The sequence below is a fragment of the Anastrepha obliqua genome, chromosome 1 (assembly GCF_027943255.1).
Source record: "Anastrepha obliqua isolate idAnaObli1 chromosome 1, idAnaObli1_1.0, whole genome shotgun sequence".
Classification (NCBI taxonomy): Eukaryota; Metazoa; Arthropoda; class Insecta; order Diptera; family Tephritidae; genus Anastrepha; species Anastrepha obliqua.
The window spans coordinates 17056283-17081412 of NC_072892.1; the positions used below are offsets into that span (position 1 = coordinate 17056283).

Genomic DNA, 25130 nt, shown 5'->3' on the forward strand with positions numbered 1-25130 from the left:
CTTAAACCTTTCACTAACGCACGATAAGCAGATTGTTGTAGCTGGTATTTATCATCGCCACAATTTCAGCTTTTGAACATATAAGTTTCTTTAGATTTCCAACAGATTTTTTTCCATTCGTTGCACAACTTTTTAAAATTATAAATTCCTTTAGTATCTTCATTTCAGAAATGTACATCAATAGAAATATATCTGCCGGGTATGTGGCTTAAACCATATGAACGGGAATCATTATCTCTAATAGAAAACAGAAAGCTATGTAAAAATATATTTAAAACACATTTTTGCTTACACTGTTACTTAGAATATAAAATGCTCTTAATATTTATACAAAATAACTTTAAGGTAAAGAAACAGCTGTTTACACCCGCAAATCGGAAAACCGGTGCTCATTCAATAGGGGCTGCTGATAACAACTTACAATGAAAAATAATACACTCATTTAACTGATTTTGAACATAAAATACTAGAATGCGAGGATGATAGATTACAAGGTTTGGCCATCCGAAGAAGAGATGTGAAAGTAACTTCGGCTACCACGTCGTAAGCGATTCGGAGGCAGAATTTCGCCTGCTCATTTCACACGTGCTCTTACGCTTTTCATTCGTTGCTAAGCCAACAACTAAGTAACATGAGCGCTGGTTAAGTTGATTTCTTTGGTATATCACCAACACAATCTCAGTTTTGTCGTAAACCGCTGTCATGGCCCCGACTCCATAAGCCAATCAGCTGATTCTTTCAAATTTACTGAGAGCCGGTTAGCGATCTGATGTTGGTCATACCTTTTGCACTCTCTCCTCCGTGCTAGAACCTACCAATGGTGGTATTATTTCATTAGCTGATTGGTGCCTGATTATCAAAGTGAGATAACCAAGCATCGTGCAGTGATTAAATTTTTTTTTTTTTAAGGTTTAAAAGCAAAGGAAATTTATGAACGAATGTTGAAAGTGTATAAGGACTTTTCGCCATCAATTAGTACTTATAGTAGAAAAATGAGTTGCTGAATTTGAATGTGGTCACACAAGCTGTAAAGGCCATCCAAAAACGGCAACAACACCAGAAAACGTAGAACAAATACAACAATTTCGTCTAGTGACTGAAAAAGATTTAGTAAATGTCTTAATCGTATTATTGGGTAGTGTAAGCAATATTTTGACTGAGGTTTCGGAATTGGGTTTCAGAAAACTGTGTGCACAATGGATGCCGCATTCGGCACACAATAGAACACCAAAACATTCGAATGCGATTTTCTCAGCAACATTTAGAGCATTTTCGACAAGATCAAGTGGATTTTGTGCGTCGATTTATCGCTATGGGGGAGACTTGGATCTGTCACCGCGATCCTAAATTAAAACAAGAGGCCAAAGAGTGGTGTGAAGCTGGTTTTTTAGCTCCAAAATTAGTTCGAGTCCAGAAATAGCATCACTTTTTTGCAATGCGAAAGGAATTTTATTTTGGAGTTAAAGTTCGAATGGTTTGAGCATCCAACGTATTCACCAGATTTGATCCCTAGCGACTTCCATCTGTTTCCAGACTTCAAAAAATGCATGGGTTGAAAGCGTTTTTCATTAAATGATGAGTTCATATTAGCTGTGAAAGCTTATTTTGCAGCCCTTCTAGATTCTCACTTCAAGGATGGAATCTTGTTGGAAAAAGTGTATTGATGTTCAGGGAGACTATACCGAATAATAAAGTGTATTTGAAACCATAAAATTAGTTTTTTTTTTTCTTATAGAACCACAAAACCTATTAAACAACCTAGTAGTTGAGGTAAGAGAGAGACCGAACTGGAGGAGGATTGTTAATGAAGCTATGGTCCACCACAGACTGTGAAGCTAAGAGAGAATAGTTACAAGCCAGTCGATTTTTTTTTAACACAAAAGTCAATTAGAGGTATACTCCTCACGCTACCAGACATTTGTTTTCGCCACAGCCAGTTCTACGTTAACGGAACAACGTGGATTTTTATTATCACTTCAGCAGCACCCCCTAAAAATGTATAGGAAATGTTTATGTTTCTATATTATAATAACAACAACATTTACTCATAATTGTCACCACTTATGCAACAGGAGCTCTAGCGTCTTGGTATCGTTGTAAACAACTATGGATATGATTTTGATATGGAAAATGAAAATTTTGCAAATTTTATGCAGCACTATTTTAGATAAAGAACTGCAATACAGATCAGCACCGCCAATATAGATAAAAAATATTACTTCTCAAAAACCAATTCGAACTAATTAGACTCACTTTAGAATCGATTAAATGGTTTTTCGATGGGGATATAACATTTCAGTATTTAATACTTCAGATAGCGGACTGAAATTTATTTCTGATATGGTACATTTGCCATATTTCATAAGACCACAACGCTCACATTGCAGCGATCGATTCTTTTCAGCCAATATTCCACCATTATTCAACACTTATCGATCAGAAAGCTCTAAATTTCGCATTGGATATTGTTTTCGAGCTCAAGAGGTTTAACTACTTGAGTTGTAAATGTTTGGATTAAAATTCGTGCATGAAATTCGTCCCAATGTATACTGAGAAATTTTAAATTTCTGTACATAAATGGCAGGGGTCGACTTATTTGGAACTCAATCTCTTACGGTTCCGATATTTTCGGTACTTCAACTGGTACTGAGTCTCACTAGCAAGAAAATTCAGAAAATAATGAGTATTTTAACTCGAATTTATCCACTGTAGTTAGTGCAGCCGGTCGGGTAGGACGATTACTGCCACCAACTAGGAAGTGCTTTAGTAATTTTTAATAACTTCCAAGCATTGCTCTTTCACGCCCTACGGTAAGAGCGTAAACCTCAAATTACTTAATTGATTTTGCTACCAACCACTTTTGAAGTTGTTTTCATATTTATTTATTTTTTCTACAATAAAGTATTTTATTTTCTCACAATCGACTCACCTCCATCGGAACTAACTCAACTGTGATCAATGCCCACTGTGACAGTTCAATGCAAATATTTTATAAGTAAATAACTAAAATGCATAAATTCGAAAGATTCTTTTGTTTGAGTTCAAATTTCACGCGTATGTCATATCCGTTCGCATCAACAAAAGATGACAAACTCAAAAATGCATAAAATATTTGTGTATTCTCTCACATATGTGTGGGTATATGTGTGCGTGTGCATATGTCAGTATAACTGCATTGTCAAACCGCCACCAAAATTCTTAAAAATATAATAAATTTTTTTAAGAGAGAATCAAAATTGCTCAACTAAAGTCAGCTCTGCTGTAGGCCTCGGTGTAAATGAACTCAGGTCAGGGGATTAAGTGCGAACCTATGTGTGTATGTATGTATGTATGCCATGTGTATACACGCCCTTTTTGTTTACAATTACTAAACTGGTAAAATTACCTGCCTATTGAATGTCACTAAGTGCAGTTGATTGCCTCAAATGTTGGGCTTGAGTAGTCAGATAAGAATATTTGCGTGGGTGGAAAAACTCTTTTCATTCTCAGAAATTTCATTTAGACCAGCTAAAATTGTGTTTACTTACATAGTTTAGAATTGGGGGGAAATGAGAAACAATTTAATCGACATTAAGATTTATTGACCGGCACATGTATGTAAATGTAAATAAACATATACACATGTGTGTGTATGCGTGTAGGTATGTAATGGCTAGCCGAATGAATGGTTGATTGAGGAACCACGCTAGTTAGCCTGAGTCATGCGGGCTATTCGAAATACATACATACAAATGTATATATTACACATACACGTGCACACACACATCTTTGTGCACTGGTACACTCGTAGTAACGTGGAATGAGAGACCCTTTAGGTAAATTTGTTCGTACGCGATTGGTGCTCGTCGTCAATTTCGGTAATTTTACACAAGATGCGATGTAAGCGATTCCAAGTCAAGCGATCCAACTATTTTGGACACTGTCATCAATAACTCTAAAAATTCAGTTATTTTTGAGCTTTATAAAATAACAAGGCTAAAAGATGATGCAAAATGAAAAAATTTTGACAGTATTGAAAATATTTTTTTGTTTTTTTAATTTTTAGGATAAACAAAACTATGAGTGTTTTTTTAGGGGTAGATAAAAAAAATGAAGCAGAATGAAAAAATTTTAAAATTAATGCAGTGTTGGAAACATGTTTTTTTTTTTAAGTTTTTAGAACAAACAAAACTTTATAATTTTTTTTTTAATTTTTGTATAATTTTTTTTTTGACCTTTTCAAACATTTTTTTTTTTTTTGCATTTTTTAGGATACAATTTATTTTATATAAATTTGGTTTTGGCAAGAAAATAATATTTTATTGTTCACACTTTTTTGGGAAGTTTTTTTAAGGGGAGATCAAAGATGAAGCAAAATGAAAAATTTTAAAATTAGTGCAATGTTGAAAACATTTTTTTCCATTTTTTAGGACTAACAAAATTATATTTTTTCAATTTTTATGATAAAATATACTTTTTCACTGAAAAAAGCGCAATTCTTGACATTTTCAAACTTTTTTTTAATTTTTTAGGATACAATATATTTTCTAAAGTTAGGTTTTGGCAAAGATATAATATTTTATTCTCCAAAATTTTTTGGGAAGCTTTTTCAGGGGTACCTACTTCAATTTAACTTGAAAATGTATGGGGATCCCATTATGAAATTTGCAGGGATTACTAAAGAGCTATCAACTATTAATAAAATAAGGAGGAGTTTTTTTTAAAACAGATAAACTTCTCAAAAAATGTTGAAAAATAAAATATTATTTCTATATCAAAACAAATTTTTAGAAAATATATTGCATTATAAAAAATTAAAAAAAAAAAATGTTTTGAAAATGTAAAAAACCGGAAGACATTTTACTGTAAACACCTCAAGGCGAATCTATTAAAAGTGGTATCGCCGTCAGCCCAAAATAAAAGAAGGCAAATTCATTTTTTGTTTTCAATTTTTCCCAATACTTTGCTTCGACAATCAAGCGTACAAACATTGTTGTTGGTCTAGTGGCACCACCTTTAATAAATGTGCTTTAAACACTCTACACTACAATACTTTCAAAATTAAGTCATTCTCAAAATTATAAAAGGCTTTTTAAAAAAATTTCAACTTACTTCCTAATATTCTCTATCCCACAAATAAACCAGTTTTTAGAATAATTAGCGAGAAAGTGCCCAATAATTGGCTCACTTGCGATTGAATCGTTCATTTGTCCATAAACCAGAAATTTTATTTCGATTAACAGGCATAGGCATTAATAATACTTTAAACTAAAAACTTCAATGAATCCATTTTTACCAAAAAAACACACAACATTCGTAAGCAATTTGATTTTTAACACTATTTCTACAACGATTTTGTGCATACCTATTTCGGCCTTTGGTAGAAAAAGCGTCAATTACTTAAACCAATAAGAAAAAAGCGTCAACAATATTTCAGCTGATAAAACTGGCTACAAGTTGCCGAAGAAATATTGTTTGAGCAGTAGACTAACTAGTTCTAGATTTTCCTACATGGGATGTTGCTCGAGAAGCACTGCAGAGCAAGCGCGAAATGTAAAAGAATAAAAAATAATATAAACACATAACTGTGCAAAATTTACTAACTGGTTGTTCATTAACTGCTGAAAGCTTTGAAAATGAAATAGCCAAATTAATATAAATCGATATTTTGAAAACCTTCCCCGTGGTCTTGAAGATAAATGCTTGGCATGGATCAAATGTTGGATTCGCTAGAAAAAAGGAATGAGTAGAGCAGAAATCAAATTTTAGATTAGCTGGTGAGAATAAAAAAGAATTGCTTCGACTTTTGAATTAGGCTTTTTGCAAATTTAAAACATTTATTTAAAATTCAATTTATTGTCACCACTTTCGAGTGCGTGCCCTTTGCCAAATGGAAAGATTTCCTCCGGTCACACATTAGAGTTTCGATGCTATTCTATGCATATAATCGAAATTTGCCAAAAATTTGAATTTAAAGCGATTATCGACGCATTCACCTCTGCTAAAGCAAGTAAACTCACTTTTGAATGCCCAAAAAAACGTTTGAATTTGAGACTTATTTTTTTGTCTATAAAGTAGTGTTAAATCGCAGTTTTTTGCTTAAGAAATCATACTACGTTTTACCTCAATCCCTAAAAGCACAGAACAGGTTGGAAATTGAAATATTATAGAAGAATTATTTTATGGAATCTGCGACTTTTCTTCTTTTCTTTCTTTCTTCTTTCTTTTGATAAATTGAAACGGAAAAGATAACCTTATTCTCAACTTTTCGAAGTAAGTTGAGGAAAAAAAATGCATTAAATAAAAATTTAAAGGTAACCCCATTCTCATCAATTGACAGCATGTTTGGACATGATCGGACTTGTCACTTCACACGTGCCAAACGAACGCTGCAGAAAAGCTCTTTTTCACGTCAGAGGTGACTTACGGCCGATAAAGGTTATTATAGCCATCATTTGCTATCCACGCGCCTTGCCGCAGAACTCAATTAGTTTCGCCCTTTCCATTGACAAACCATGAAGATTATAACCGCCGAAGACAGCAAAGAATGCAACAAAAGAATTAATGACACTTGACGGCTCATGAGAAGAAGATCTCATTTTTGCGTGACCAGCCAAAGCGTAAAATGCTAATAGTGTCACTGTCAAAAATTACTATGTTTATGATGCGCCAGATGACATGAAATGTTAGCAAAATGGGTTGACGACGAATAAACTAATGATTATGTTAATTATGTTGATTAAGTTTGGATTTGCTCAGTTTCTAGAGTTGACACATTAAGATTCTTAATACATTAACGCATAGATATTCTAAAAATAAAAAATAAAAATGAAATAAAAACAAAAAAGAAATCGAATACAAAAGCATTTATCTGCATAGATTAGTACGTGATTGGCGGTCTAGCCTTTTCTTTCTTCTGCTTCTTGTTTATTTTATCAACTAACCTAGTAAAATTAAACTAAATTCGCACTACGACTTTCTCCGTTTCATATGCGTTACGTTAGGCACGGATGGGTTGAATAATAGTTTTAGAAAAGTATAGAGAAGTAGAAAAGTTTAGAGTAAAAAAAAAAATTAATATCTATTATCACAACAAATTTCTTCTTATCAATGAAGAGTAATGCCCCAAAGTTTTTTCGCAAAGCTTGCCAGTAAAAGTTATTCAGAAGCAAAGTTTTTGGCGAATATTCAGCTGTTCTCACTCAGCCGAATGTCAAAAATTGCACCAACCTGTTCGGCAATATTTGTACTAAAAACTAAGACATGTGTGGAAAGCATTCAGTGGTGACACCATTTCTAAAATGTTTTCTTATTCACATAATAAGTCCAATGTTGACTTCCTGTTCAGTCTGTTAAAGGAGATAGGATTGAGAGTTATTTCTGTGAGCAAAAGGTTTGTGTGTAATTGAAATACTTTATTGGCAGATATGGCGAGCTTTTTTATTTCTTCAACTATTGTGAGAAATTTGAAGTCACGCTGTTTTTGGGCATTTGTGATGTCATATTGTGCGTTTGTCATCATTCTTAGGGTTTTGGACTGGATTCTTTAGAGTATTTTGATGTTCGAGTTAGCTGCAGTGCCTCAAATTTGTATGCCATAGGCCTATATTGGTTTTAAGATAACTGAGTAGAGTACAAGGCGAATTCATTAAAGGTGGTGGCACTAGACCAACAACAATGTTTTGTACGTTTGATTGTCAAAGCAAAGTTTGGAAAAATTGAAAACAAAGAATGAATTCGCCTTTTTTTATTCTATGCTGACAAAGGGCACGGCAAAATAAAAAACACACCGATACCTCCTTAGATTCGCCTTGGTAGAGTAAGTGAGAGGCATGAAAATTTCAATTAAGTAGCCAGTATACGTTTCGGAGTTTAATTCTAGCTGCTTTGCGTTTGGTGAAAATATGCGTTTTCCATGTAAGCTTGCTGTTGAGGTGCATGCAAAGTTATTTTGTTGAATGATTACATTATTGGGCAAGTGTTGCGTTTGCGTGTAAAGATAACTTGAGCAGATTTTGTCTCGTTAGCTTTTATTTTTCAGTCTCTCAGCCATTGAGCTATTTTATCAAGTCTTTTACGTCTTTCTCGAGTTTGAGGGAAGCCACTGGTAAACATTTTTGAGCAGGTATTTGAGGCACAATGAAAATCATCTAGAATACTTTTTTTGTGTTATCTAAAAGTAATACAGAAACGCAGACCTAAGGGGTGGAGGGGCTAAACCAACCCTTTAATTAAAAAAAAAAAAAACAATTTTGTATGCAAAAAATGTTTTTGAGGCACTTTGAAAATGTATATGTTAAAATTGAATGTTTGAAAAATAAAAAAAAATAAGCCAGATTATTTGGTTGGGTCTGAAACTTTGCCAGGTGATTGCAAAATAATTTTTTTAAAAGTGAAAAAATGTTTTTGAGGCACGTTGAAATTTTTACCACATATTATTTATAATTTAAAAAAAAAATATTGCCAAAAAGACAGAATGTTCTGATGGGACTTTCTACCTGCCAGGTGTTCCACAATATTTTCGTGAGTGCGAGTGAACAAATACCTGCTCAAAAATGCTTACCAGCTCTCCTACTATTCGGGGTGGAAGTCTATAGAGAGTACGGCTGAGTCATTTGCAAAAGTTCCAATGACAGTTTCTTCTCTGATTGGTAGATCTTATGGGTAAAGCAAGTAAAGTATTGGGCACGTTATACTGCCTTGGGGTACGCCAGCTAAACTTGCATAGAGTTCAGACTGTTCTTCGTTTTGTTTAACAAAGAAGTGTCGGTCTTTGAGGTAGGAGTTGATAAAAGTTGGTTAACAAATAAAATAGATAGCAAAAAAAAAAAATGGATAATAATAGAAAAATGAAGATTGAGTGTTTTTCTAGGCGAATAACTGAAGAAAATTAACAAAAGCATATTTTTTCCGATCTGCATATTCAATCTGCAGTTTTTCAATTACATATGTCAAATTTTAAAATTCTTATAACGGGTGATTTTTTAGCTATTCTCTTTTTAAACAGTTCGTGTAAACAGCTGACGCACGTTTCGTGTTTTGTTCCACCCTCAAACATCTTCAGTTTGGTCTATAATTTAACCATGAATCGTCTTACAAACGAGCAACGCTTGCAAATCATTGAATTTTATTATAAAAATGCGTGTTCTGTTAAGAAAGTTTATCGCGCGCTTCTTCCATTTTATGGCCAGTTTAATCGACCCACTGAAGCGGCTATTCGAACTATTGTCACTAAATTTAGAACCAAATTTACATTAATGGGCATCAAACCACCAACACGCTCACGTAGAGTGCGAACTGAAGAAAATATCGCAGCTGCATCAGCCAGTGTTAATGATGACCATCTATTATCGACTCGTCGCCGTTCGCAGCAATTGGGCCTCTGTTACTCAACAACGAGGAAAATTTTGCGAAAGGATTTAGGTGTGAAGCCTTTCCAAATACAGCTGGCGCAATAATTGCAGCCGAACGACCTACCGCAACGCAGAATTTTTGGTGAATGGGCTCTTGGAAAGTTGCCCGAAGATCCACTTTTTTATCGAAAAATTGTGTTCAGCGACGAAGCACATTCTTGGATCAATGGGTACGTAATGGGTAAATAAGCAGAATTATTGATTTCGGAGTGAAGATCAACCAGAAGAATTGCAAGAGCTACCAATGTATCCAGAAAAGGTCACAGTTTGGTGCGGTTTATGGGCTGGAGGTCTTATTGGACCGTACTTCTTCAAAGATGCTGCGAATCGTAACGTAACTGTGAATGGTGAGCGTTACCGTGATATGATATCAAACTTTGTTTTGCCCAAAATGCAAGAGCTTGACTTGCATGACATGTGGTTTCAGCAAGACGGTGCCACATGCCACACAGCACGCGTAACAATGGACTTGTTGAGAGGCGAGTTCGGTGAACATTTTATTTCACGTTCGGGACCTGTCAATTGGTCACCCAGATCGTGCGATATAACGCCTTAAGATTATTTTTTGTGGGGCTATGTTAAAGCTCATGTCTATTCAGACAAGCCTGCTTCAATTAACGCATTGGAAGCCAACATTAAAGCATTTATATGTGAAAAACCGTCCAAAACATTGGAGAGAGTATGCCAAAATTGGACTAAGCGGAACCATTTGAAGCGCAGTCGCGGTCAACATTTGCATGAAATAATCTTCAAACATTAAATTATATGGACTGTACTATCGATTTAAATAAAAATTTCATGCATTTTTCTGAATTTTTCGTGTGTTTTTTTTTTTTGAGAAACTTTCCTATAGCTCTTAAAAAGTCACCCTGTATTTGGGAAAAATCATCAGCTGCATGAACAAACTTACAGTTTTGCGTATGTAGTGGTACCAATTTTCTTTGCAATTTTCATTACCTTAACTTCGGATGACATACTCGTAAAAAATTAAGCTGCATTGAATTTTTATGTATGTAGTAAATAGCAATACTTGCGAAAAATACTTGCATGGGAGTAATATTTAGTATTAAAAACAAAAATAAATATTTATAAGTAATTTCCCCTTACCTCATTTGGATGTTGAGCCTCTCCACCTGTTGTAGTCCTGCTATCCTCCGTCTTTTTAGCCAAAACGGAGGTGGAAGCATTTGTTTCGTTCGACCTATTGTTTGTTGTATTTGGTTTTGACTTATTGTTATTATTATTCTTCTTTGGTTTCGTCGTTTTATTCGTCGTTTGTTGATTTGTCGTTGCATTTCTGCTTTTCACTTCGGCTTGGCCTTGTGGCCGAATTTGAAGTGTTTGTAATTCCTTTTTAAGTTGCCCAATATTACGTTCTTTGGTTTTTATTTCCTCCAGCTGTTGAAATAGAAAAAAATAATATTATAATAAGCGACGTGTACTGCTAAATTGAGATCAATTGATTATTAATTTTAATCTTTTACTGCTGATTTTTTTCTGAAACTATTTCAACAGTTAGTAAATTGAGTACCAAAATATTGCGCCATACTTAGGACAACTACGTTAGGATGACGTCAGATAAGCTACAAAATTAAGTAAACGCTCAGCCAAAAAGAAAGAATATCACTCAATCAATATCACTCATCAACAGAATTTCACTTTTCTGAAGTGCTCAGAATTTTTTCATTTTATTTGTAAACATTTTTCCAGTCAACACACCCATTCTTGTATTCATAAAACCCATTGAACAAGAAATTGCAATAAAAGCAATTTATGTGCAGTGTAAGCAAGTCGTGGGAAGATTTTTACCACCAAAATTGTTTACCATTCTTGAAATTCTTTTTTTTTTCATATAGAATACGCAAAAAACTCACAACTGCCAACAACAGGCGAGTGCGTAAAATCATACGACTCAGCTATTAAACAAATAAAGTCTGGCATTCCACGCAAAACACAACGCAGACACGGCAATCAACTGAAAAAGCAACAAGCGAAAATCTGCACTGCCAAAAGGTACGTACGCGCAGTAGATTACCAGGCGGCTGAGAAAGACAACGAAAATTGGTGGTCTGCATGTTCGTGCATATTTCGATTCGGCCTGCGGCTAGCACTTGTTGCCTGCGCAGCCATAAATCAAATGCAGCAGCGTGAATGGGTGCAACCGTAGGTACCCGGTCCAGCTATGTACGCATAAATATTTATATACATGCATACGTACATACATGCGAATCACAGTTTGACTTTTGGATGCTGTCGATTTGGCAGTTTCATTCCAGTTTAGATTCAACGGTGAGCAAATGTTGACAATTGTTGTGACATATCATTGACAGGCACTGATAGACGATAATTGAACGTGTTTCGAAGCTAATAATGGCAAAATGCTCTAAATAAGAGTGCAGTGCTGATTCCAATGAGATAAAGGGGGCCCCTCTAAACTTTTTGCTTGAGAAATGAAGCATGAGTTTCCAAAGTTTTAGCTCCATTCACACAATTTTGCGTCTACTCTTGTCTATATAAAGGGTGGTTAAGTTTCAAGGGCCGGTGTTGAATGTGAATAAAATACATTTCTTTTAAGAAATTATTATCGTTTCTATTTATTGTGACAATATTGGTATGGTTCAATTACGTATGGAATAAAATATCGGTCAAATGGCCGCCGCGGCTTCGGCGGCACAGCTCCATCCGATGGTCCAAATTTTCGATGACACTGAGGCATAATTGAGCTTCTATGCCGTTAATGTGCCGAATTATCTCATCGTTTAGCTCTTGAATTGTTGCTAGCTTATCGATGTACACCTTTTCTTTCAAATAACCCCAAAGAAAGAAGTCCAACGGTGTCAAATCACATGGCATCGCCGCGACGTGAGATTATTCGGACATCAAATTTTTCGCGCAAAAGAGCCATTGTTTCGTTAGCTGTGTGACAAGTGGCAACGTCCTGTTGAAACCACATACCGTCCACATGCATATTTTCAAATTCGTGCCATAAAAAGTTCGTTATCATCTCACGATAGCGAATACTATTCACAGTAACTGCCTGACCGGCCTCATTTTGAAAAAAATACGGCCCAATGATACCGCCGGCCCATAAACCGCACCAAACAGTCACTCTTTGTGGGTGCATTGGTTGGCAATCACTCTTGGATTACACGGTGTGACAAAAAAAAAAAAATTAAATATACTTTTATGGAGACCTAGCACGATTTGTGGCTATAGAAAAACTAAGAAACATGGTATAGGAGAAATTTCCAATACACCCCCAAAATCTCATTTTATGGCCATAAAACCGTTTTTCAGTAGGTTGATGTGAACAATCCCTCCTAACTTCGCCAATTTCCATCCGATTTCGAATTTGTTTTTTTAGTTCGAAAGAACAAAAATAAGCCTTTTTGACAGTGTGTTGACAATTTTTCTGAAATGACAACTGACGAGACTGTAGACGGAAGTATTCGGAATTTTTTTATTTTTTCTCTATTTGTTCAACTTTGACATCGTTTTTGCGATATTATCCGATATTGAGGATGTTTTTTAGTAGACTACTGTTATAGTGAATTTAATTCTGCGTCGAATGAGCTATATTTGACTGTAATTGAATTAAAATTCATAGAGTTGTGCGAGTTGTGTGAGTTTTAAGATTTTATTTTTTTTACTAATTTTATAGCAAGTTTCAGTATAAACACATCATCAGTACGAAACAGTACAGGCTTAAAATTTTAAAAGATGTCGGGAAAAACTAATCTTCATTTCAAAAATGTTTGCTAAACCTGCTCCGTTTATAAGAGTCATCACAATTTTAGGGATCCTTGTCGGGCCTCAGATTCGAAAACTCATGCGAGATGAGAAATTTACGAGTAAGCTCAGTGCAGTGGAAAGACGGGCATGGGAAAGTTTTAAATCATTGTGTGAGAAGTTCCTTGGAAATAAAAAGAGCTCTGATTATGTTGAAGTCGTCGAAGAGTTTTTGAGTGCGTACGAAAAAATGGAATGCAAGATGCATGTCCATCAAGATACACTTTCTGCACTCACATTTGAATTTTTTCCCGGAAAACCTGGGCCAGATGAGCGATGAACAGGGTGAAAGATTTCACCAGAAGATAGGAGTCATCGAAAAACGTTTTCAAGGGAAGAACTCCATCAACATGCTTGCTGATTACTGCTGGTCCTTGAAACGTAAAACAAGTGATGACTCTTATAAACGGAGCAGGTCTAGCAAACATTTTTGAAATGAAGATTAGTTTTTCCCGACATCTTTTAAAATTTTAAACCTGTACTGTTTCGTACTGATGATGTGTTTATACTGAAACTTGCTATAAAATTAGTAAAAAAAATAAAATCTTAAAACTCACACAACTCGCACAACTCTATGAATTTTAATTCAATTACAGTCAAATATAGCTCATTCGACGCAGAATTAAATTCACTATAACAGTAGTCTACTAAAAAACATCCTCAATATCGGATAATATCGCAAAAACGATGTCAAAGTTGAAAAAATAGAGAAAAAATAAAAAAATTCCGAATACTTCCGTCTACAGTCTCGTCAGTTGTCATTTCAGAAAAATTGTCAACACACTGTCAAAAAGGCTTATTTTTGTTCTTTCGAACTAAAAAAACAAATTCGAAATCGGATGGAAATTGGCGAAGTTAGGAGGGATTGTTCACATCAACCTACTGAAAAACGGTTTTATGGCCATAAAATGAGATTTTGGGGGTGTATTGGAAATTTCTCCTATACCATGTTTCTTAGTTTTACTATACCTACAAGTTGTACTAGGTCTCTATAAAAGTATAATTTCACTGTCGCACAGTGTTATCATTCGCCCAAATGCGGCAATTCTGCTTATTGATGAATCCACTGAGGTGAAAATGTGCCTCATCACTGAAGATGATTTTCTTCGATATGCATTTTAATTTGAACGCCCGATTTCATAATAAGCCGGAATAACTTTAACACGTTGCTCGATTGTGTTTCTTTCCATGGTTCAAATTGAATTAGTCTGAAATTAAAAAATGTCAAATGAAATGCAGAAAAAAACTTGACATTTAGGTGTGGTTCACATTCAACATCGGCCCTTGAAATTAAACCACCCTTTATAAGTTAAGAAATTGTTTTGGAAATATTTTTAAATATGTACATATTTATCTTTCCTTTCAAAACAAATCCCAAAAACGAAGTGCTGTAAAATTACATCATTTTTGTGGCAAATTTCCAAGGCGAGGCTCGATTTATTTTGAAAACGTCTCACAGTTAGACTAGATTAGATTAGATTTGTGGAGGGTTGGACAAGTCCAAGCACTCAGTCAGGAGACATTGCACTACACCCGGATGGATTTCAGTAGAAAGAATACAGATAGGAGAGATAAAATGTGGGTGGTAGGACGAATACATTAGTTGGAGGTCACTTTTCCACAAATCTCTTCGATTCATTGATGAATCTTAAGAGATCCGGAAGAATAAGAGTATGAACCTTGTCCATACTCAGTATATCGCAACCCAATATCCTAAGTCTGATTCTGGAAAACGCCGGACAGCTACAGAGAAAATGTGTCGTCATCCTCAAGACAGGGTATGCATATCGGGCTGTCGACGATCCGCATGACAGCCATATGCTGACCACAGGCGTTGTGCCCTGCGATTACACCCACCAGTACTCTCAGGTCCTCTCTTCTGAGTTTTAGGAGAAAGGTCGCTATTTTCCTGCTTGGTTCTTTCACACAGCACTTGGCTACTCTGCACGAGTTCAACTCAGACCAACGTCCTCTATGGGTAGACCTCATGAAGCCGGCAATTCATAGTTGAATCGACCCGATATTGACACCTAGAAAGGGTTCAGGGCCTAGGGGCATACTTGCAAAGCCTTCATTAGCCAATTTATCAGCTAACTCGGTCCCTATAATACCATAATGCCCAGGCACCCAAATAAGACTAACTTTGTTGTGTTTTGCAACACTGTTCAGTTTTGCCTTACATTTACCGCCTAACCTCGAAGAGCAGCGTGGGTTAGCAAGGGCTCTCAGTGCAGCTTGACTGTAACTACAAATTCCAATACTGCTACCCCGCAACTTTTTCTGAATTTGCCGGTGTGCCACATTCAAGATGGCATGGACGTAAGGAGTACCGTGGCCATCTGTCCTGTGGCATAGGAGTACTTAGTGTTTTCGTCTAAACACCATCTAGATCCGCTACCATCACTGATTTTGGATCCTTCGGTAAAGAAAGTGTGCTTAAATTCCGTTAATAAGTGCTCTGGACTTAACTATTGGTCTCTATCTGCGATCAAAACATCATACTTCCTACCGAAGCTAACGACAGGCACCCGATTGTCCACTGGCATCGAGAACAGTGTGCAACGCTCCGACATCTGGTGGTATATCTGACAGTGGCCAGTGCTTTCTTCATTTACCCAGACTCCGTTTAACTTGAGCCTGTACGCCGCCTTAATCGCTTCCCTTCGAATTTGAAAGTCTAGAGGTTGCAAGTTCAGAATGGCATTAAGGGCATCACCAGATGTCGTACTCGTGGCTCCTGTGATACCCAAGCACACACTTCTCTGTAGCCTGTTTAGGGGTTTTACTATGGAATTAACCATTGTAGCCTTCCACCATACTACAGAGGCGTAAGTAATAATGGGTCTAATCAGGGTGATGTACAACCTGTGTACTATTGCCGTTCTTAGACCCCATGTCTTGCCAAAGGTTCTCTTACACTGCCAGAAGACTTTTAGTTGAGAGACCTTCTGCTCGATGTGCTTCTTCCAGGCAAGCTTACTATCTAGGATTACTCCTAAGTATTTAACCTCAGAAGACAGTTGCAGTGTTACCCCTTTCAATGTGGGTAGTAACAGGCCTTCCATATTGCGTTTCCTCGTGAAAAGCTCTAAGGTACTTTTTGTAGGATTCACCGAAAGACCATGCAATTCGCACCAATACTCAATCTTATTTAGAGCTACCTGCATTTTATTGCATACAGCTTAAACTGATCGTCCTGAGATTAATACTCGTACGCACACATCGTCTGCGTAGGCTTAGAAGTGTCCAATTCCCTGCAGATCATTAAGAAGAGAGTCCACAACAACGTCTCACAGTGCGATGTCATTGAAATATCATCAGCAACTTTGGATTATTTTAATCAGGATATTCTCAACTCACATTACATCAAGGGGAAGTGGACATCATTTGGAGACAGGACTTCAAGAATTTGTTTACGGATGGTTCGCAGTTGGAAGGAAGGATTGACGGAGGAGTATTCTGCGAGGAGCCCGTAGCAGGCCGCAATCCAAATAGCAGCTAACTAGCTGCTGACTGGCTTACTCGTATTCCATAACTGCCACGAAAGTAAATATCTACAAGTACTTCAATAGCTAAGCGACAATCCGGATGCTGTGCTCGATGAGGGTGCACTCAAACACTTCGATGAATGCCTGACTCCACTTTCGATCGCATACGAGTTCTTTAATATGAAGCTCGTCTGAGTACCTGGTCACAGTGAAAATGCAGGAAAGTGCGAGCGGATGAGCTGGCCGGGGACTTGTGCGGTAGCTTCGCCGCAAATTGAGAGGATTGGAATCAAAAGTAGAGGAGCATTCGAAATTTGATAAAATTTGGTTTCTTAGTGAATAATGTCATTATGATTTAAGAAATTCGATCAGGGTTTTTCTAAATACACACAATTTTGAAAAAAGTAGTTTTCTTTTCCCATATTTTGACACGAATTTATTTAAAGATAAAACAGCGGAAAATTATACGTGTACGACCAATTGGATAGTTTTGGTTGGCGAACCCAATTTCTACCCAACATTCCTTTGCCTCTTGGGTTAGCATAAGATTAGTGCCATTTAATTTTGGGAGATTAAAGTTTGGTATCTTGATTCTCTTAGTGAATAGCATCAGTTCAGTCTACAATCTGTGGCCCAATTGCTGAGTTCTGAGTTGCGCTGAGTGAGCTCTTTCCATAATCTCACTCTGCAGAGAACTGCATGTGTGGGCATCACAGGTGCTTGTTGAGCAGTGGGACATGACTGCTGTGCTCAACATTATTCTGCACTTACTTCCTATGGATCTGCAGGTTAAATCCATTGCTGCTCAGAGTGCTTGAAGGAGATTGGCCTTTGGAGACAACTTCCTGTAGGACATAGTAGCATCTTGAAGCAGATCTCCCCTTCCTTCTTATATTCCCACTGACCTCTCCATCCGCAAACTGTGCTTTGAGGGTTGTGCTAGGACTATCTTTCCGAGCAGGTAAAATTGGAAAGAGGGGAGAGTCGGCACGGATATAGGTACTTCTGTTTTCACTGAAGGATCCAAAATGAAGTCTGGAGTGGGAGCGGCCCCTTGATCGTTGTTAAAGGGAAACTGCACAGTTTCGTTCTAAAAAAAGCGCAAGACAAATGGAGGTCTGTCTCAGAAACAGAACGCTTAAGGTTATAGGAATCCCCCGCCATTCAATTTCCAAACTCATTGCGGTGTTCACTGGTCACTGGGTGATCGGTACTCAGGCGGAGAAGCTTGGAGTTCCGTACAACCCCTATTGCAGAAGCTGTGGGGATCCTGCAGAGAAGTGTACCTGGGGTACTCTAGCCATATTACCTACCTACCTATGGTTGGAAACATTCCTGAAACCATAAGCACTATGTCATCCGCATACGCTACTGCTTTGATTTCCTTTCGGTTGGATTTGGTAAGGATATTGTTGACAACTAATTAACACGACAAAGGGGATAAGACCCCTCCCTGAGTAGTTCCCCTGTTGACAGAGCGTTCTCTATCCATTCGTTGAGACCTATGTCTGTGCCTAAAATCGAATGATATTAATATTATTGCATTTGATATAAGAGTTTTTTTTTTTTATTCTTCCCGAAGTCTTCTCACTGTGTGTCGTCTCAGAATCGTGGCACTCACAAAATATTGCCCATAATTCAAAATAAGCTATTTTATGGAACACCCTTTAATTCAAATGAGCATAGCACTGATGAGTGCCATATTTTCTGCTACTATAGTGTAATTACATCTACATATCTGGATGGTTGGTTGCATATGCAAGTACGTGCACTTGATTTTCTTAATAAATAAAATATAAATCGAACTTTTTGAAAGAATTTTAAAGAATATCGGTGCTTGGTCTACTCCCTCTTCCGCTGCAACGGATTAAAGCAGCAGCCCGAAAATCGCCTGCAGCATCAAATTTATTTTAACAAAAGCGGCGGAAGCCGAAATTACTTAACCGATGAGTGCACATCGAAGAATGCCGACGCAGCAATAGAAGATATGGAGACGCACATTTGCCGCATGCAACATTCTATGATTCATCAAACCATTTTTGTTTGCTGCACAGCGCGTGGCTTAAAAGAATGTCTGATTGGTCTCTTTTGAGCTTTCCAGATGCATGACTCACTGGTGGACAGATCTGTGTATGTTAACAAATGTATGCGCTGCGTGTTGCTGAAGACAATTCGTGTGCAATGGGAAGGTTTCTTAATGGAGAATAATGCAAGTTAATCTTTCTCGTGTTTTACGGTGATAAAGCAACAGTAAAATGTTTGATATATAATATTTGAAATTTTAATAAATAAGAAAAAAAAACATTAATTAACCTAAAGCCTAAATTTTCAAACATAGATCGTAGTTCTTAGTTGTTTAATTGAAAAAAGTCATCATCATCATCGCTTCCTGTTTCTCCCACTGGAGCATAGAGCCTCAGTAAAACACCGCCATCTGATTCTATTTTTTGGTAGGAGATTCGTTTCGTCCCAAGTTTTTCCTGACGTTACAACTTCCTGCTGGAAAGTTCTCCTTTAAGTTTTTTTTGGACGGCCAACCGTGCGAACATCTTCCGATCCAGTGCTTAACGACAGATTTCATTTGCGTCCTTGTGAAGCGTATGCCCAATTCACCTCCATTTTCGCAGTTTTATCATGTGAGCTACCGGCCGAAGCATATGGGCCTCGTGATGCAAATGTGGTATTGGGGACATAAAAAGGCATCCTGTCGCAGTACTAATGGCAGCGTTTTGACAAGTCTGTAGCTTCGTCCACAGCGAATCACTGGTTCTAGGCGACCAGACCGGCATAGCAAAGTTTAAAACCGGCTGGTCTAATGCCTTAAATGTCGATAGCAACATTTCTTTTGCTTTACTCCAAGTGCTGCCGGCAAGCGATTTGAGGACCTTGTTGCGATTTTGGACTTCAGTGGCCATAGCGGTTGTATGCGCTGAGAAGAAGAGCAAACTGTCGAAGGTAACTCCCAATATTTTGGGGTTGTTAACAGTCGGAATTGGTGTGTCAGCGACTCTTACCTTAAGTTGCAGTTTGACCTACTTTGTCCAGGTGGAGAAGACGGTAACCGTGGACTTCATGGGGGAAAGTTGTAAGTTCCTCGCAGCGAAGAACCGAGAAAGGCAGACGAGGTAGTCGATTACCTTGGCGCACAGGCACATTGCCCGACGCCATTATCGTGCAGTCGTCGGCGTAGGAGACCAGGGAGACTCCCACTGGTGTCTGGAGGAGTTTTGAGAGGCAGAAGTTAAAAAGCAAGGAAGAAAGGACACCACCCTGCAGATTGTCGTTACGTACTGGTGTTGGGCCACCAGATTTTCAATATCCTGCGTAAACATCTGTTCACACAGCTATGAATTTAGTTTTCGATCCAATTATTTGTGAGCCAGGTTTCCGATCCATACAAAAGGACTGATAGTACATTTGTCTTAAAGGTCCATTTTGTATGTACGCTGAGGATGCTCGAAGACCAGATAGCTCAGGCTGTGCATACGCGCCGTTCGCTTTATTTATTCTGGCGATAACGTCTAGTTTCGCACTGCCTTCAGCGGCAATGACACTCAATTTGATTACTATTTAAGAGGAACGGGCGACTGCTGGTGGATCGAATTTTCATGGCTTTCGTTTTCTCGTGATTTATTTTTAGCCCTGCATTCAATGAGGTCGCGGTCGACAAAACAACACTTGGAGAAGATCGATGCTGCGCGAACTAGCAGATGCCGACATCTCATGGGACGGTGCAAAAACAACAGCACAGTACCTTGTACGATGGAAGAGTCTTGTCGAGGCCCTATGCTCCCGAGAGGAGTGATCAAGGAAAAAAAAATTCAATGAGGTTGAGGGCAGATCGTCAATTTTTATCTGCATGTCGGTGTGTTTGACGGAGAGAAGACATATATCATCATTGACGACCGTTCCTGTGAAGGAAGGTCAAAAACCTTCGAAGACGCTGAATTAGAGGCATTGCTCAATGAGCATCCGTGTCAAACACAAGAAGAGCTTGCTTCAGTATTAGGAGTTAGCCGCCAATCCATTTCCAAGCGATTGCATGCTTTGGGAATGATTCAGAAACAGGGGGCTTGGGTTCCTTATGAGTTAAAACCAAGGAATGTTGAACGTCGGTTTTTCGCCTGTGAACAACTGCTCCAGCGGCAAAAAAGGAAGGAAGGAAGAGGTTTCTTCATCGCTTCGTGATGGGTGACGAAAAATTGATTCATTACAGCAATCCAAAGAAAAAGAAGTCATGGGGACTGCCCGGTCATGCTTCTACGTCGTCGCCTCGGCCAAGTATTCACGCTGCGAAGGTTATGCTATGTATTTGGTGGGACCAAGTTGGTGTTATTTATTATGAACTGTTAAAACCAAGCAAAACCATCACTGCAAATCGGTATCGACTTCAATTGATGCGATTGAGCCGAGCACTGCGTGAGAAGCGATCGAAATACGCGGAGAAGTATGAAAAAGTGATTCTACAGCATAACAAAGCTCGGCCTCACGTTGCCGAACCCGTTAAAACCTACCTGGAAACACTGAAATGAGAAATCCTACCCCACCCGCCATATTCTTCAGATATTGCGCCGTCCGATTGTCACCTATTCCTATCGATGGCACATGGTCTAGCTGACTAGCAGTTCCATTCATATGGAGACATCAAAAAATGGCTTGATGCGTGGATAGCCTCAAAAGATGAACAGTTTTACAGTGACGGTATACGAGATCCGCCAGAAAGTTGGGAAAAAGTAATAGCCAGCGTTGGGCAATACTTTCAATGATTCACTTGTAACCATTTCTTCAGAATAAAGTTGTATTTTCATCAAAAAAGCAGCGAAAACTTAGTTGCGCACCTAATAATAATAATGAACAAACGAACTCATAACAACGATTTTCATTGAAAATGTCAAACTTTACTATGAAAATGTCAGACTTGACATATTCACCTTAGTGATGCATACCACAAAACTTCAGTAACATTTGGCTGAGTAAATAAAAAAAAAATACCTCGGTTCATCCAACTAACAACAACTTTGAAGCTTGAAATTGAAAGTTTTACTCTCTTTAGATTACTTAAAACTATCTCACTTGTGTTCCAAGTTTTGTATTTACTAATCCGGTGGCAGAGGTGCGCAACTTTCAATCAAAAGTGATGGCTTTCAGATCAAATTCAATGGACAATCGGCAGATAAAAAATCGTATAAATACTAAAGTACTTTTACAAAGTTTGGAGGACTATTTGCTTGCGACGACTGCTAGTCCATCTCTGGGTTTTAGAACATATACGCAGTAGCTCTGGAAATATAGTATGTACTTTATGTCTCTTCAAGCATAACTTATTTGGAATTTAAAATGCCACGAGTTCGATCAACACTTCACTGCAGCGGCACAGCCTGCTCGTGTAGTCGATTTAAAATGTGGAAGAAATAAAAGCAATATTTTATTCACCGCATTGAAATTTTCCATCAACATACTACTAAATATTTTAGCTACTTTGTTCATTTGAACGTAACTTCCTAGTTTCAAACACAACCCCAAACAATACAATCAAAGAGACAAATTTGCATATCTCTTCTTACAATCTGAATGGTAATTGGCATGGCAATGCATCGAGGCATTGAAATCACAGTAGGCAAAGTCATAACTTATCCGGAAAACTCAAAATTGGAGTTCGCTTTTCAATTTCAATGGTTATTATTAAATTTTAGTACAATAAGTCGCAAGTCTGAAGCTGCTAAAAAATCCCATTAAGTTTTTACAATTGTTTCCTCTAATGGTGTTGCGCATTTCCTTCATAAAAAAAAATGTCATGCATTTGAAATATGGAGAAAATACAAATGAAAAAAATTATTATAAATAATCAACGAAACTTTTCAGCAACTTAAGCTGGCACTTTGTTATACTAAATTTAATAAGCTATGAAACTGCATATAAAAAATCTTTCAAGAAATTATAATTTAACACCATGAAATTGGGATAAAAAGTTTGTGCAATTTTTCTATTTTTTTACATATATTAAAATTTTCAAATTTCAAAAAGGTGAAATAGCAAAAATTGGCCAACTTTGATGTGGTCTCATTTATCGCAGAGTTTATTTGAGCTCTTCGTGGTTTTTATTCAACATAGCCGATGGATTAAGGCTAAAACTCCCTATGGGGACTAGTCTAAGTCTAATAAGCGCTTACTAAAGGGTTTTCCAATAAGAGGTGTAATTTTGATATTCAATCAATGGTTTCGTTGCTTGTGTGGCACGTAGGGCCGTCTTGTTGAAAATAAATGTTGTCCAGATTAATACCATCCAATTCCGATCATAAAAAATCCTTAATCATCTCTCGATAGCGCAATCCATTCACCGTAACTGTTGCTCCTGCTTCATTTTCGAAAAAGTAAGGTCCAGTAACTCCACCGGACCATAAGCCGCACCAAACTGTCACACGTTGAGGATGGAGAGACTTTTCAACAATAACTTTTGGATTTTCTAAGCTCCAGACCCGACAATTTTGCTTGTTGACGAAGCCACCGAGGTGGAAATGGGCCTCATCACTCAAGATGGTTTTTCGATGGAATTCCGGATAATTTTCATGCATTTCAACGACCCAATCAGCAAAAACACGACGTTGTTGATGAACGACCGGCTTGAGTTCTTGTGTTAACTGGACTTTATAAGCCCTAAGACCCAAATTTTTACACAAAATACGATGTAATGACGTTTGTGTAATGCCTAATTCCAAAGAACGACAAGGAATGGACAAACCTGGGTTTTCCTCAACACTTTCGGCTACAACAGCAATATTTTCGGCTGGTCTTGAGCGACGTGCACGGGTTTTATTCTTCACATCACTAACTTGTCCCAACAGCTCGAATTTTTTCACCAATTTCTGTATTGCGGACGCACCAGGTGCTCCACGACGACCCAAAAATGTTCGAGTTTTACGACAAAATAAATCATCTATGCTAAGCTTCTTAATGTGTTTTTTTTTATATTGTTTTTTTTCTTTTTTTGTTTTTTACTTTGTTAATTTTTTTTTCGAGGTAGATCAACTGAAAAATGTTTACTTTTTGAGATTTTTCTCGCCAACAATTTAATCAGCTGTTCGTAAAACTTGGGAATTTTTACTGGTTTTGCGTTCATGCACTTGTTTTTTGATATTTTTCTCTTTGAGAGCGAATTCTTGGAAAATAAGTTAATGGAAAGTTACTGGATAATTTTTACATGAGCAAGCCTTATAAGTCATATTCATATATTCTTATCTTCTTCATATATTATTTTCGTTTTTTTTTATTCTTTTTTTTTGACACACTGCACTAAAAAATGTCACAATTAGAATGCTTTGATACATAAACTATTATATAAAATATAGAATTAATCTTCATGCAAAACCTTCATCACCAGAAACCCCCCCTTTCCGCTTAAACTTACCAGACGTGAAATTTCAGTTTTGGCAGATTTAGTTAATTGAGTCAATCGGATTTCATAGGTATCTCTCAATGTGCGCATATCAGCTGCTTTACGTCTATCAGCATCGCAATTGATCTGTAATTATCAGCGATTTTCAAAGTTTCAATAATTTTCCTATGTGAAGGTAAGTGTGGGAAACGGAACGATAAAACAACACAGACAGCCGGTAACGAATGTTAGTTAGCACAAAAGGCAACAGTTGCGAAATTTACAATATACAAATTCGGGTTCTCTTAAACACAGAAAAATCAGCGGAATATTAGCGATCATGCATGTTAGTGCGGGTACAAATAGCACAAAAGTTTCATAAATAGTTTTTTTTATAAATATTATTTCATATTTTTTTATTAATGAGTTTGCTGTAATAAAAGTGATTGATGTAATAAAGTTTTTTGTTTTTTGGTTTTTAGGAAAATTTCGGAAATTGTTTTTTATCATACTAGCTGACCCGACGAACTTTGTTCCGTCCTAGAGGCAATAAAAACCAGATTTTTGATTTTATTAAGTTAATTTTTTTATTAATCAAGTATTTCAATAAAGCTTTAATAGATTGCACTCTTCAGTTAGGCACCTTGTGATACACGACATTTTTTGTTTTATTATCAGGTGCAAGAACAAACAACGCAGATAGTTTTCCGACCCGTGAAAATGCCACATATAATTGACCATGTGAGAAACATTGATTTTCTAGATTCAGACCACAAACTTTCAACGATTGGCCTTGGGATTTGTTAATAGTCATGGCGAATGCAAGACGGATCGGAAATTGAAGTCTTTTAAACTCAAACGGAAGATCGGTTGGGATCCTCGGAATGAGAAATTCTTCACCTTCGAATTTTCCTTTGAGTATCGTTGCGTAAATCACAATGTTCATCAATTTATTTACCACCAAACGCGTACCGTTGCAAAGTTTTGGTGGGCTTATGTTTCGAAGCATGATTACTACGGAGCCAACTTTTAGGCGTAAATTATGCGGTGGTAAGCCAGGCACATCCAAGGAGTTTAGAAATTCAATTG

General features: G+C 37.2%; 1 protein-coding gene across 1 annotated transcript in view; it reads right to left on the reverse strand.

Moving 5' to 3' along the window:
- Positions 1-10478: 10478 nt before the first annotated feature.
- Positions 10479-25130, reverse strand: part of LOC129240671 (janus kinase and microtubule-interacting protein 2-like) — a 90546-nt gene continuing 75894 nt past the window's right edge. The window contains exons 4-5 of the mRNA XM_054876640.1: positions 24075-24188; positions 10479-10790 (exon numbers count right to left, since the gene is read on the reverse strand). Of these exons, the coding sequence (XP_054732615.1) occupies positions 10479-10790; positions 24075-24188 (426 nt within the window). The remainder of the gene's footprint in view (positions 10791-24074; positions 24189-25130) is intronic.